This window comes from Crocodylus siamensis, chromosome 1, assembly GCF_052110815.1.
Source record: "Crocodylus siamensis isolate JL-2025a chromosome 1, ASM5211081v1, whole genome shotgun sequence".
In the NCBI taxonomy this organism is placed as follows: domain Eukaryota; kingdom Metazoa; phylum Chordata; order Crocodylia; family Crocodylidae; genus Crocodylus; species Crocodylus siamensis.
In genome coordinates, this window is record NC_143395.1 from 210,694,499 (window position 1) to 210,708,326 (window position 13,828).

Here is a 13,828-nt window from a genome sequence, read left to right on the forward strand (position 1 = left end):
GCCTGCCACTATCTCAGGGGCTCTGCATGGAGCGCCTACAGCTCCTGCACTCATGCAGCAGAGGGAAGCCCGACGCTGAAGCCAACTGTCTTCACCGCCCCCTGCCACTCACGTCCTAGGCCTCCGTGGGCAATCAGGGGCTGGAGCTTCCCTCCACTTCCAGCAAGAGTTCCAGGACCAACATGGCAGGAGGTAGGAAAGGCAGCTGGCTTTAGTGTGGGGCTTCCCCCAGGGCTGCATGAGTGCAGGAGCGGCAGACGCACCACGCGAACCTGCTGTGATAGAGGCGTGCTGGACAGGCTTGGCTCCCAGTGCCTGCTCCAGAGCACCCCTGCCTGCTGCTGCTGCTACTGGCAGGAGCTGCATGCCATGTGCAGGAGTGTGTGTGTGGGGGAGGGTGGGGTCCCCCGGGTCCCCCCCACCCTCCCTCACACCCACACCTGTCCAGCCAAGCTCCACACTCCCGTTGCCCCTCTGGGCATAGGCTCCGCAGTGCCACCAGCCCTAGCCCCATGCTCCACATTCATCCGGCTCAGCTGTCTACCCCTGCTGCTTTCCTACCTGGTGCCTGGAGCAAGTAGGATGCTAGGGAAGCCAAACATGTCCCCTGGTAGCTGCAGCAGTGGCAGCAGCAAGAGTGCAGGAAGCTGCTGCTGGCTGGGCTGGGTCCTTCTGCCTGCAAGGGTGGGACCAAGGCAATGAGGTATGTTGGCGGGGGGGGAGGTTATATGTGGGCACCTCACTCCCACCATCAGGAGTGGAAGGGCTGGGCGAGGTACAATTCATTGATGGTCACCCATGGGCTGGATGAAAGTGCTTGGTGGGCTGAATCCGGCCCACAGGCCATATTTTGCCCACCGCTGGTTTAGCCTGTGCTGTTTCTCTGTACTCTGATGTATGCTTTAGCACCCTTTCTATCAAAAGTCTCTCTCAAACTACTTGTGACAGGAGTGCCTCTTCTGGAGTCCTATCGGAGACCCTGCCCTCCTGTTTCATAGTTTCATAGTTTCTAGGGTCGGAAGGGACCTGAGCAGATCACCAAGCCCGACCCCCTGCCGTGGCAGGAAAGAGTACTGGGGTCAAACGACCCCAGCAAGGTGTTCATCTAGCCTCCTCTTAAAGACCCCCAGGGTAGGAGCCTGCACCACTTCGCTTGGAAGTTGGTTCCAGATCCTAGCCGCCCTGACAGTGAAGTACCGCCTCCTGATGTCTAGCCTGAATCTACCCTCTACCAGCTTGTGACTGTTATTCCTGGTCACTCCTGGTAGTGCACGGGGGAACAGGGACTCCCCCAGTGCCTGCTGGTCCCCTCTGACTAGTTTGTAACAGGCCACGAGATCCCCTCTCAGCCTTCTCTTCTGGAGGCTGAACAGGTTCAGGTCCCGTAGCCTCTCCTCATGGACTCTGCCCTGCTGCCCCTGATCATGCAAGTGGCCCTCCTCTGGACCCTCTCCATGTTGTCCACATCCCTCTTGAAGTGCGGCGCCCAGAACTGGACTCAGTACTCCAACTGCGGCCTGACCAGTGCTGCATAGAAGGGGAAGATCACCTCCTTGGACCTGCTTGAGATGCATCCGTGGATGCATGACAAGGTGCGGTTGGCCTTCCTAACTGCCTCCCCACACTGCCGGCCCATGTTCATCTTGGAGTCAATGATGACTCCAAGATCCTTTTCCCCCTCTGTACTGACAAGAAGGGAGTTCCCCAACCTGTAGGTATGGTGCCGATTGTTTCTCCCCAGGTGCATCACCTTGCACTTGTCAGTGTTGAAACCCACCCTATTCTCATCCGCCCACCCCTGTAACCTGTAGAGGTACGATTGCAGACTATTCCTCCCTTCCAGCGTGCCCACATCCTGCCACATCTTAGTGTCATCAGCAAATTTGAACAGGGTGCTTTTTACCCCCTCGTCCAAGTCGCTGATGAAGATGTTGAACAGTGCGGGCCCAAGGACCGAGCCCTGGGGGACCCCACTGCCCACATCCCTCCAGGTCGAAAAGTGACCCATCCACCACCGCTCTCTGGGTGCAGCCCTCCAGCCAGTTGGCTGGCCATTTGACCGTGTAGGTGTTGACACCACAGTCCCCCAGTTTCTTAATGAGAACGGAGTGAGAGACAGTGTCAAAGGCCTTCCAAAAGTCCAGGAAGACTGTCCACTGCTACCCCTGCGTCTAAGGATTTGGTGATCTGGTCAGAATGCACCAGGTTGGGCCAATCGCCTGCCTTCTCACCTGCCATGCCTTGATCGTCGTTGATTAATTGATGTAATTAAGCGGGAGGCTGCTCATTTTGTGCCCCGCTGCTAGGGGCACTATCTGTGGCTCCTTTTCCTCCCCTACACCGCAGCCCAAGCCTCGCAGATGATACTGACATGGTTTGATCTGGGGCCTTGTTGTAATTTAGCCCTCCCCTTGTCCTCTCTGGGCTTTCCACAGCCGTATCTCACTCTGTCTCACTCTGCGCCTTCCTGCCACTCAGCCTTTCCGCAGCCCTGTCTGGCACTGTGCCTTCACTGGCATTCGCTGCCCCCTCTCTCTGGGGCTGGGGTTTCCCATGCTGCTGCGGGTCTCCTATGAGGCCTCCTCCATCCCCTAACAGCCTTACCCAAATGGCCAGTAAAAGAAAACACAAACAAAAAAACCCCTAGGCTATAACAAAAATCCAAGCCGCTCGGCTAAAACGTCATTCAGTCCCTACCAAGGAATACTCTATCCCATAACAGCATCAGGAGCTGCTCGTGCAGTCAGGCCTCTTTTCTTTTCTCACTCAGGCAGAGCTCCTTCCTCCTTGGCTACCAGCAGGGAACTGTTCTCCTGGCCTCAGGCCTGGGTTTATGTGGGAGCCAGGCCCTGCCCCTTCTGGTCAGCTGACCAGGTGCAGGTGGCCAATTCCCTCCTTAACCGGTTGTCCTGGCAACTGGCACCTGAGTTCCTGCTTCTGTTCTGACAGCAGCAGGCACCTTGGTGTCCTGCTACACACCTTCCCCCCTTAAGGCCCTCACTCACCCGGGTGGGTCCTCACGTTTGCGGGTACTGCCTTGCTCCTGGGCTTCTCTTGGCTTTTCTTTGGTCACCCGGTAAGTCAGGAGGTAGAGGTTTTCAGGCGCCTCCTACTTGCCTTTTCCCCAAGGTCGCACCATGTGGGATTTGCTGGGAGTTACCCTACCACAGGTAATCCCCCCCCCAATTAGCCAGCCTTGGTAGGGTGCAACTTAGGCCTGTCTTTTCTCTATGCTTTTCTCTTCTCCCTTGTCTGGGGTCCCTCTGTTTCTCCTAGCCCCTCTTCTTCCTCGTATTGTCTTGAGAAGAAATCGGTGTTTATATTCTGGGTTCTGGGGCGGTGCTTTATCTCAAAGCAATATGGTTGCAGACTAAGGACCCATCTCAGTCTTGCATTGTCTGTTTTCATGCTCTGCAACCAGCGTAGGGGCACGTGATCGGTGATCAGCGTGAACCGCTGCCCTAACAAATAATATCAGAGTGTTTCAATAGCCCACTTAATTGCCAAACACTCCTTCTCTATTGTGGTGTAACTCCATTCCGGTGGGTGTAACTTCCTACTTATGTAGGCTATAGGGCGCTCTTCTTCTTCTTCTCTCTGAACCAATACTGCTCTGATAGCCACATGCGCCGGAACTGGAAGAAACCCCACGGGTTAGTGTCCTGCTACACTACTACATTTATATTCTCTATTACATTTGTATCATCCATGTATATGTAGTGTGTATCTTACCTAACCCCCTCCTGGTATCTTTACTCCACTCATAACCTTGACATTTCTTTATTCTTTGTGCTAATGGTTCCATGCCAACGCAAACAGAAGTGGTGACAGGGGGCATCCTTGTCTTGCCCTGTGTGCATTTTAACGGCCCTGTTAAGGTGTCCATTAATTTGGACTTGACTCTCTGCTCCTCTATACAATACCTTATCCAACACACAAATTTCTTTGGGAACCCCATTTTTCCTGGCAGCTCAAATATGTAATCATGATGTAATTCCAGATAAATTAAGTCTATAGGTACCCATAATAATTTGCGTATATGCAAGTTACTATAGCAACGATAGGCAACCCCGGCATGTGTGCCAATTAGTGGCATGTGGAGACATTTTCTCTGGCACACCAGGAAGTGTGCTGAGAAAACTGTTTTGGTTTTTTTTTAAGATGCTGCTCTGGGCTCTCCAGAGCAGTCACAGCTCTCAGCGCCGCAGCAGGGATGCAGGCACACTGCCTGTGTTCTGCTGTCCCCACCCCCAATGTGAAGCAATCAGGACCACCACAGACAAAGCTTCATAAAAGCTCACAGCTCTGCAGCAGGCACTGGGGAAGGGTCAGGAGAACACAGGCAGGGATGCTGTCTGCAATCCGCTGACCCTGTCCCCACATCTGTGGTGGTGCTGAGAGTTTCACAAAACTTCACAAACTCAGCCACAGGCACCGAGGGTGGGCTCAGCAAAATGCAGACTGCCCCTGCCCAGGTTCTCCTCACCCCACCCCACGCCCTGTGCTGTGGCACTGGGAGCTTTTATGAAGCTTTGTGAAGGGCTCAGCACTGCCACAGACATTGGAAGACACTCAGCCTCTGCTTATATGAGGGAAGCACGTGCCTCTGGGTGGCAGACAGCTCTGTAGTCTGTAGCCTATTGGTGCCAGTGCTGATTTCTGTGCTTTAGAGACAGAGTTTAATGTTGCATATTATTCGGTTTATTTTGCTTTGTTAAATTATTTCATATTCAGTTTTTGCTCTCTCTCAAACCAGTTTCTACTATTCAGTTTATTTTGCTCTGTTAAATAATTTCCTATTCAGTTCTTCACTCTCTTAAACCAGTTCATATTTTCCAGTTTTTACTTTTATAAAACAGTTCATATTCAGTTTATTTTGATCTCTCTACTTTGCATTCCCTAATTTAAACATTTCATATTGCTCACTTTTTTGTGGGTTTTTTCTGCTCTCTCATAGCCTTGTTGGAAATACTTACCCAGATTTGTATGCTTTCTGTTTTCCTGTTTACGTTGTTTGCCTTGCCTTTGGTTTGCATGAACTTTAGGAAATTTTACAGTTAGAAGGCATATGTGAAGTTTTATTTATTGTCACCAGGCTTATAATTTTTAGAAACCCTGGTATTTACTGTACTGTAAAAAAGCAACATTTATGATTATTAACTATATTAACATACACTGCATCCTATTGTGTCTTTCCCTGTCATCTGCCACCCCATCCTCCCATGGCATGGTTGTTTGTTTTTTTTTATGGCATGCTGGCACTCTGGCACATTACAAGGTAGACATTGCTTTTTTTTTTTTTTTTGCAAAAACATTGCCTACCCCTGTACTATAGCTATGTTTATTTCAAAGTCAATATTTTTTGGCACAAGCAGGATCTGATAGTAAAGAAGAGATGGGGAAGAACTGTACAAAGGGAAGAAGTTGGGGGGGTAGAGGGCAAGGGTGCCACCTGATTCCCCCACCCATTATTTTCCCTTCTGTAGCAGTGGGAAGGGGGCAAATTCAAGACAAACCTTCTATAATTAGATTCTATAACTGAAAAATTCTAACAAGTTAATAAATTTTCCAGATATAGAATCTAATTATTGTGCAAGTGGTCTTAAATTCAGGCTTATTTTAGCTTCAAGTAAATATGGTAGTTAGTGTTTAACAGTACAGGTTATGTAGTAATGATACAGTCTCTCATCGTTGGCCAAATTCATCCCAAGATTCAAGGACTATTGATATTAATTCCTCTCCTGCCTTTTGGAGGCACAGCACCAGACAGTTGAAGTCAGTACTCATCGCGGTAGTAAGGTTTTGTTTAGCACTCAAGGGTCCTTCAATATTTGTTGATATTCATTTCAGTAGCAACCTTCATGGGAAATCCTTTGAGTCGCATTGATAATTGCATTGACTTTCAGGTTCAATCAATAATGGCACTGGCGACACTGTTGATCTGCAGCCATATAGATATTAGGCCTGTGCAAAGCGGTTGGTATTCTCTTCGGATTCGGATTTGGCTGATTTTTGGGGGATTTGAATCACTGTCCTGATTCGAGTCAGCTGAATCTGATTCAGAGATTCAGCTGCTGCAGGCAGGGGTTGCGGGGGGAGGGCTGGCAGGGGTCCCCGCATGATCCCCTGCCCTGCCCTTAGTACTTACCAGCACAGGGTCCAGCTGCAGCTCTCTGCTGCAGCCACTGGGACTGCCCAAATCATCAAAGCTCTCCGAATCTTTTCTGAAGATTCGGAGAGCTTTGAATCGATTTGAACCTTTCAACTGGTCCCGTTTCGATTCAGAGATTTGGCCACCAAATCTGGCTGAGTCTCCTCTGAATCAAATCGCCAGCCGAAACTTCGCACAGCTCTGATAGATATTTTCTTTGGCCGTAGTGGCAGGTATTCAACAGGATTTGTTGAATGAGACTCTGACAGAGCCTCTGTAGGTGTGTCTATACAGGCTATCACTGCATGAATAAACTCTGGAGCAATATTGCAATATTGCTCCAGAGTTTATTCATGCACAGCACATGGAGCTGGGCTGGAACAGCCCCAGCTGGCAGGGAGCCCTGGGGGTCAGCCTGCCAGCCCAGGGCTGCTCCCCCTGGTTGCAGACCCAAGTTGCCTGTACAGCTCCCAGGGTCTGAGGTCCACACACCGCTGTGTGCATTGAGTGGCTGTAGACCCAAGCTGTCTTGCACAGCTCCCAGGGTCTCACCCCATGCGCCGCACTGTGCATCAACCGGGGCTAAAGCCATCCGCCGCTCTTGTCCAGCGAGAGACATCTACAGGTGCTCTTCAGGGCAGCAGCATCCACCCGCTGGGCAGTTCTTCTTGGTCCTGCTCTCTTCTCCATCCCCCAAAGTGTCTGCCACGTGCTGGGCATGCTGCTTCTTTTAGACTCTTGGGAGGCTCAACCCCCGGAGTTCTGCTGGACCTGCAGAGCGCAGGCTTAAACCAGGTTGCGGCTCTCTGGGGCAGGCTTAAACCAGGGGCAGGACAAGCACCTCTCTGCCATTATCTGATTGGTGGGGGTGTTCCACCAATCAAATCAAGGTTCCCTGAGCTCAGCGTGCAGGACAGGCAATTACTAGTAAGTCTTCCACACTTGTATGCTGACCACTCCACTACAGGACGGACATTATGCAGCTGTTTTGGAACTGGTCCCCTGGGCAACCACAAGAGGATACTGTGAGAGGAAACATCTGCCTTGTCCCATGTCATAGGAGTGAGGCTCAGTGAACTGACTGTTGGACTGGAAGGGAAGGAGCCCTGGGCTTTGGCCTAGAACCGTCTTTCCAAGGGGACTGAAGCTGCTGCACAGCCCTTCATTCAGTTTTTCTTATGACTATTAAATGCAGCAGCTCCACTTCAGGAGTGCCAGAGAAAGGCCTAGGAAATACATGCACTGTGGCATATTATAGGGAAGTCAGAGAGAGTCAAGGGCAAGCTTCCTTTGGGTAAGCCTAGAACCTGCTGGAGTGGCCTGACCAGTCCATTATTGGGGCTAAAATACAAGACAATCCTTTAGCCCCCATCATTTTTCCAGGACTTCCACTAAATATACACACATGTAGCTGCATATGTGCCTAGCCAGTGCGTAACTCCATTGTGCTCATGAGCTACCATGTAAATCCAGGGCCAAAAATGACCAGGGAGATGTCTTGAAAACTGCCATGTAGAGGCCCAAAGGGAAATAGAATTCTGTTACATCTGTATCAGCAAGTAAAGCTGTGCAAAACAGGTAGCAGTACAATCACTCTGCAACTCCCTCAGCCCAATAAACAAGTCAGGGTAAGTATAGGAGAAACAAAGTGCATTAATCACATGAATGCACAGGCAATTTTGTACGAATGGTAATGCTCCCTCTGTTTTGTAACATCTTTGTATGTCTTCTAATCTGGCCAAATGGCAGGGAACTGACTGGTTTAGAGGGTCAACCTGCAGAAGGTGGAGCCTTTCACCTCTGGGCTACCATACAGCAGGGGTGGGCAAAATATGGTGCCCTCAAGGGATTCTATCTCTTAGCCCCACCCAGCCCAGGGGGCAGCTCAAGTCACGGTGTGTGCAGCCAGTCCCACCCCTCCAAGGCTGTGTGGTAGGGCAGGGGCGGTACTCCTGCTTGTCCTGTTCCTGGATGCTGATCCCCACCCACCTGTGGCCCCATCACATCTGCTCAGCCAAGCGTGCCCTACACACGGGGGTCCAGGCCAGTATCCATGGAGATCCTGCCCAGCCACCTGCTCCATCTGGCACCCCTGGCAGTGTGTGTGAGTAGGTGGGCCAGAGTGCCCTGGCAGCAAGGCTGGGTCTGGATAAGATCAATTGCCCTCTGCCCTACCCCTTCCACCCACACCAGCACCTCCCACCCCTGGGCCCGCAACAACTCACGCAAACTCTTTAACTGGCCCTCTAGCCCAAGTAATTGCCCACCCCTGCCATACAATGTAATTTCTTTCTCTTGCAGTCGTCTAAGGATTGACTACTTTGAGGCCTGAGGCAAAGGACTCCATGCAGTTGCTGCCATTATCTTCCAGCACTGACTGCTTGCTTGGATCCAGCTCCTCTTCTGTTCTATGTATTTAGTATTTTGGTCTCTCATCTTTCATCCAGCCTCATTACTATGAAGGTATCTTCTATGGCTAGGAGCCAATAAGCTGGATAAGGCTCCTCCCAGGGTTATGGCTCAGCCCCAGCTTCAAGAGGAGACATGCTGAGTGGAAAAGCACGTTTGTATTTTGCTTTGACTGACCTTCTGGAACTTCTCAGAAGCTTCCTGTACCTGCCCAAATGCAATAAATAATATTAGGGATTCAACTGCACAATCAGACTTAGTTTTCTTGAACCACCATTATCTGTTTCCCATCCACAGTTCTAGATGTCCCTTGCATACCTCACAGTCTAGGCTCCCCAAACCATCTGCCTCTCCTGCTTCCAGAAACCTGTGACTATCCTGGGTTTTCTACCTGCCTCTACAATGTGTGTTCACTTGCCAACCAGCACCCACCACCATTCCTATTCCCCCAAAACCATCCTCTGCTGGTGTTTTCCACTGCACACACTAACAATCCCCACTGCCTCCACCTCTACCTGGCTGCATTTCAACAACCCTTCCCAACACCCCCAACCACTCATTCCCCATTATACCACTCTACCTTCTCCAGTGCACCCACCCTCAAGGCCAAGTGTTAGGCAAGAGACAGATCCACTGGTTCAGGTTGTCAGGGCTAAGTGTCAAATTAAATCAGGAATCATAGTCCTCGCTTGGGGTAGACAACATTGAACAAGATGCTGCTTTTCCCTCTGGTTAAGACCAAAAGGATCAAGGACAAGACAGCCAGTCATGCTACAGGTATGTGATTGAGTCATTCTACTGCAGGTGAAGGTGAGTGTTTCCCATGGTATTCACCACAATCACCTCTCCACCACTCATCTCCCACTGTACTCTCTTCCCAAAAAACACAATGAAGCCGGCGGTGCAGGTCATGGGGCTTATCCAGAGTGGCAGTGAGAGGGGTGGAGCAAGCTCGGCTCCAAAGCAAAGAGCTCCCCACCGTTCCCCATCACCTGTACACAGCAGTGAGTGGTGTCGGACCACTGGCTCCATTGCATGGGGCTTCCCCCAGAGGCACATGGCTGAGGTGGAGAACCTGGGAACTGCATGTGAGCCCCTCGCAATGGAGCCAGGAGGACCCCATGCCCCTCCCAGTCTGGGCTCTGCACTCCAGCCACCCTGCCCTAGGTCCCCACTGGCCCCAGCTGCAGCCCTATGGCACCGCTGCCACGGCCCAGCTGCCACTTCACTCCCACCCGCTGCTGGTACCACTGCCAATCCCCCCCACACCCTTGCTGTCGCCACTGTCACCACTGCCACCACCACCACTTCCCCCACCCCTGCCTGCAGCCACTGCCGCCCTTCCCCTGCTGGTTTCCTACCTTCCCCCCCTGCCCACCCACTGCTGCCCCTGCTTTGTCATCCCTCCACTGCCACCACTTCCCTCCCCCCTGCTCCTAGTTACCGCCATTTCCCCCGTACCCCGCAGCATGCCTGCTGCCACTTCATTACCTGCGGGGCCGGGGTCAGGGCTGTCCCATGGGCAAGGATGGAAGCACAGCTCTTGTTTACTCGGTGGGAGTGAACAAGGCTCGGCCTCATGCGAGCACAGCTGAGGCAGCTTGGGGCTGGGCCAGATGCAGTGAATTGATAGGCACCTGCCCGTAGGCTGGGTGAAATCACCCGGTGGGCCAGATCTATCCCATGGGCTGTATTTTGCCTGCCCTGGTCTACAGCCTGGTCTACCTACAGCCTTAGACCACAGTATACCTGAAGGGGGTTTATTCTATCGTTTCTTTGGAGTCTTTTGGCTGGGACAGACTGCCTAGTTTGCTCTAATGGAAAATCCATCTCTAGCACAGTGTGCCCAGGCCCAATTTTTACAGCTCCATTCTCAGTTTTTAGGGACTGCTAAAATAAAATTATACCTTTTCAAATGGTAGTTGTAGATAACTTTGGGCTCAGCCCAGGAACTTGGCTCTCTCCTATGTACCACTTCATTTATTTAGGTTAGTCCTGAGCTTTAGCTCAGGTTTCTATCCTTTCAAGACTGTGGAACCAGCATATTTTCTCCATGTGACCTTCCATCAGAGAGTACTTTCATCTTATCAGCCACTGTCCTCAAATCTTTCATAGCAGTCATGTAAACAATTGCAGTATTGTAGGGTTTCTAGACAGTTGAGATGGTTCAAATTCCTAGGATGGAAGCCCAGGGACATAGGGCTCAGGCGTGTGAACCTCATGCGATAGAGATGGCAGCCCACCACATGCAGTCCTGGGGCTTGCCAGGACCTCGTGCCACAGGGAGGCTTTGCCTGCCATGGGCCATTAGTACCCCGATGGTCTATGTGCACAATGTGGGGGCATGTGACTGACAGCCATGCAGCAGAGGCAATACCCTGCAGCACCTGCAGGTTCAGGACAGGCTGCCAAGGGGCGGGACTAATCTTGTGGCCCCTAACAGGACCGGGCAGGACCACGAGTTCTGGCAGGGGCAACACATAGGGGGTGCACGCAGGTACACATGTGCCCCCTGAGCGTGGCGGTGCACCCGCTACAAAAAGGCGCTGCCGCCGCTCACCACACTAACACCGCCGGCGGCATCTGCGGATGGTCCGCAATTGCCAATGATGCTGCTGGTGGTGTCTGTGGGTGGTTGCCACACATCTACTGCCACTGTGCCCCCCCAGCCACCAGGGGCATGTGTCGTTCATGAGTTCTGGGCACAGCTCCTGGCCCTGAAGCGCAAGCAGCTTGACCTGCTGCTGGAGCAGAATGCCATCCTGGCCCAGGCAGTGCAGGCTGTGGATGCTGACCACCAGGTGCTGAACACTGTTCTGGCCCTGGAGGTCATGTTTGTGCCACCTGCTGCCCAGCCCTGCCTGCCCCCTGGCAGCTGCCTGGCACCCAGCAGCAGCCCCTGCCTGGGTATAAGACACAGTAGGGCTATTGCAGCTTAAGATCACTCCAATTTAGCTGAAAGCAAATTGTGCAAAGCTCTAGAAGTAAGCTAAAGAAAACTTGTAGCATATACTCTTGCAGTGTGTCTCTTTGTCGTCCTGCAGTGCCTGGAGCAATGTAGAAATATATGACTCTGCTCTGAGTTTGAACTAACAAAGGCAACCCTTACCTCAAGGCTTTACGGATAATGTTCAACCCTCACAGGCAACCCAAACAGGGGTGCTCGTCTGGCCAAAGAATCATGCATGGAATTACATACTTCTGAGATTTAGCAGGCTCCAGTGCTTCAGTAACCGCATGGGTCTGTGGGAATTAAACCCAGATGGGCGCAGGCACACACTCTCCCGTTGCTGCATGGGGAAAAAGAAATACCCAGATGCATAGGTGACTGGTGGGGGATACAGTAGGGGCACATGCCCCGCCCCCCCGACAGGGCCATCCTTGCTGCCAACACTGCTTCTGTGGGTGCTCGCCAGCTCTGTCCCTGCCACCACCGCCGCTGGCTTCTGCAGGTACTCACCAGCCCCGTCCCCACTAACGCCACTGATGCCAGCTTCTGTGAGTGCTTGCCAGCCCTGTCCACACCGCCGCCACCACCACTGGCAGCTTCTGAAGGTGCTTGCTGGTCCCATCCCTAGTGCCAGCTTCTGCAAATGCCCCCCCAGACTCAGGAGGCACCTGTCTCCCATGCCCAGATGTAGCATTACTTATACACTCCCTGTGGTCAAGAACAGTTTGTTCTGAGCATCAGAGAACTATAGCTCTTAAAATATCCATTTGTACCTGGGACCTATTTTATCTAAGAAACAACTGGACCTATTAACTCCAAGGCAGGAGCAGATTTACAAAAGACTAAGGCTAAATGCTTAAAAGAGAACAAAACACCACTCTCCCGTCCCACAGTCCCATTCAATCTATGTTCGGCTGCATCTTCTGACACCCTGCAGAATGATAAGAAACAGCATAGACGCTGACTTTGGGTTTTGCCACTGGGTGCTTGAAGACATTAAAAAAACAACCCTTGTGTTTTACTTTAAACTTGGTACATTCTTGCACTGAGCCCCATGCATGCCCAGAAGCAGCAGTATGTTACTTCAACATCACCCTGTGGCATCTGTAAAGACTGGGTGCTTTAATGGGGCTTTTTTGGCACTTTTATCTAATAGTGGATTGAATCAGTTTTAGCTAAAAGTGCCAGAAAGTCCTGCTGAAGCACCCAATCTATAGAGAAGCTGCAGAGCTGGGTTGGAGTAATGCACTGTTTCATCCAGTAAAGTGTGTTTTGGGTTTTTTTTAACCTGTGCAAGCAGAAAACAGCTGTGGCTTCTGGGTGCTGAGCACCCACTATTTTTTTTTTGGTGGGTGCTTGAACCCCAGAGCGCCAACAGAGTAGGTGCCTATGATAAGCAGTATGCTAGACTCTGTGTCACTCCTAAATGGTCAACAAAGCATACGCATCCATAACATTATGTCATCACAATCTATATGTGATATTCAAAATGGGCTTTTAAAGCCCTAATAGGGAGTACAGCTATTGGAATAATTGGAATAATATTGTAGCTGTGATGGTCCAGGAAATATGTGAGAGACAAGGATTTTTGTGAGCAGTATCTTTTATTGGACCAACTGCATATTGGGATAGACTTAGACAAGCTTTAGACTGCAATGCATTCTAAGACTATTCCAACCATGCAGTCAGTGAGTGCAATGAAAGACATCACCCACAAAAATCCTTGCCTGCTGAATGCTTATGCATGTCACTTATATGGACTCCCTTAACTGAAGTATCTGAGTGCTTCACAACTTTCTATGCATTTATGTGTACGTGGTGCAGAAATACTACTAGCCCACTACTAGGTCACTCAGGAAGTGTATTTTGGATAGGTCTGTGCGAGTTGCCAGTGATCCGATCTGGCTTCGGAGCAGCCGCTTCAGATGCCCATGATCTGATCCAGAGCTCTGAGCCGGGTTTCTACCTTGATCTGGCCGAAGCGACTCCAAAGTCGCCTCGGAGATCCGGCCATAGGGTATAATGGGGAATCAATGAGATATCTATAACTTTGTTGTTTCTTGTCTGAATTGGATGAACCTTGCAGGGATAATAGCCTCTGCTAAGAGCATGAACCCTGCCAAGTTTCAAGAATATCAGTGCAGGGGCTTGGGGGGAACTGTATCCCAAATTCTTGAAAGCCAAACTCAGGTCACAGCTGTGTGTCACGCCACAGAGAGGGTTAAAACCTCAGGGCTGGTAGCTCTTACTGAGGCCACAAAGCCTGCCAAGCTTCAAGAAGATCAGTGCAGGGGTTTGGGGGGGACTGTACCTCAAGC

At 51.1% G+C, this 13,828-nt stretch overlaps 1 protein-coding gene and 1 long non-coding RNA gene across 3 annotated transcripts in view; one reads left to right on the forward strand and one right to left on the reverse strand.

The window, feature by feature from the left end:
• CD4 (CD4 molecule) overlaps positions 1–8,592 on the forward strand; it is a 77,484-nt gene extending 68,892 nt beyond the window's left edge. For both annotated transcript variants that reach the window (XM_090055227.1, XM_090055222.1), the window contains exon 10: positions 8,453–8,592. In XM_090055227.1, the coding sequence (XP_089911353.1) occupies positions 8,453–8,483 (31 nt within the window). In that variant the 3' untranslated portion in view covers positions 8,484–8,592. The remainder of the gene's footprint in view (positions 1–8,452) is intronic.
• Positions 7,550–12,044, reverse strand: LOC149874029 (uncharacterized). The gene is made up of 2 exons (XR_016443271.1): positions 11,670–12,044; positions 7,550–8,767 (listed from the first exon to the last, which is right to left on the reverse strand). It is a non-coding gene; the product is annotated as an uncharacterized LOC149874029 (long non-coding RNA).
• Positions 12,045–13,828: the final 1,784 nt, after the last annotated feature.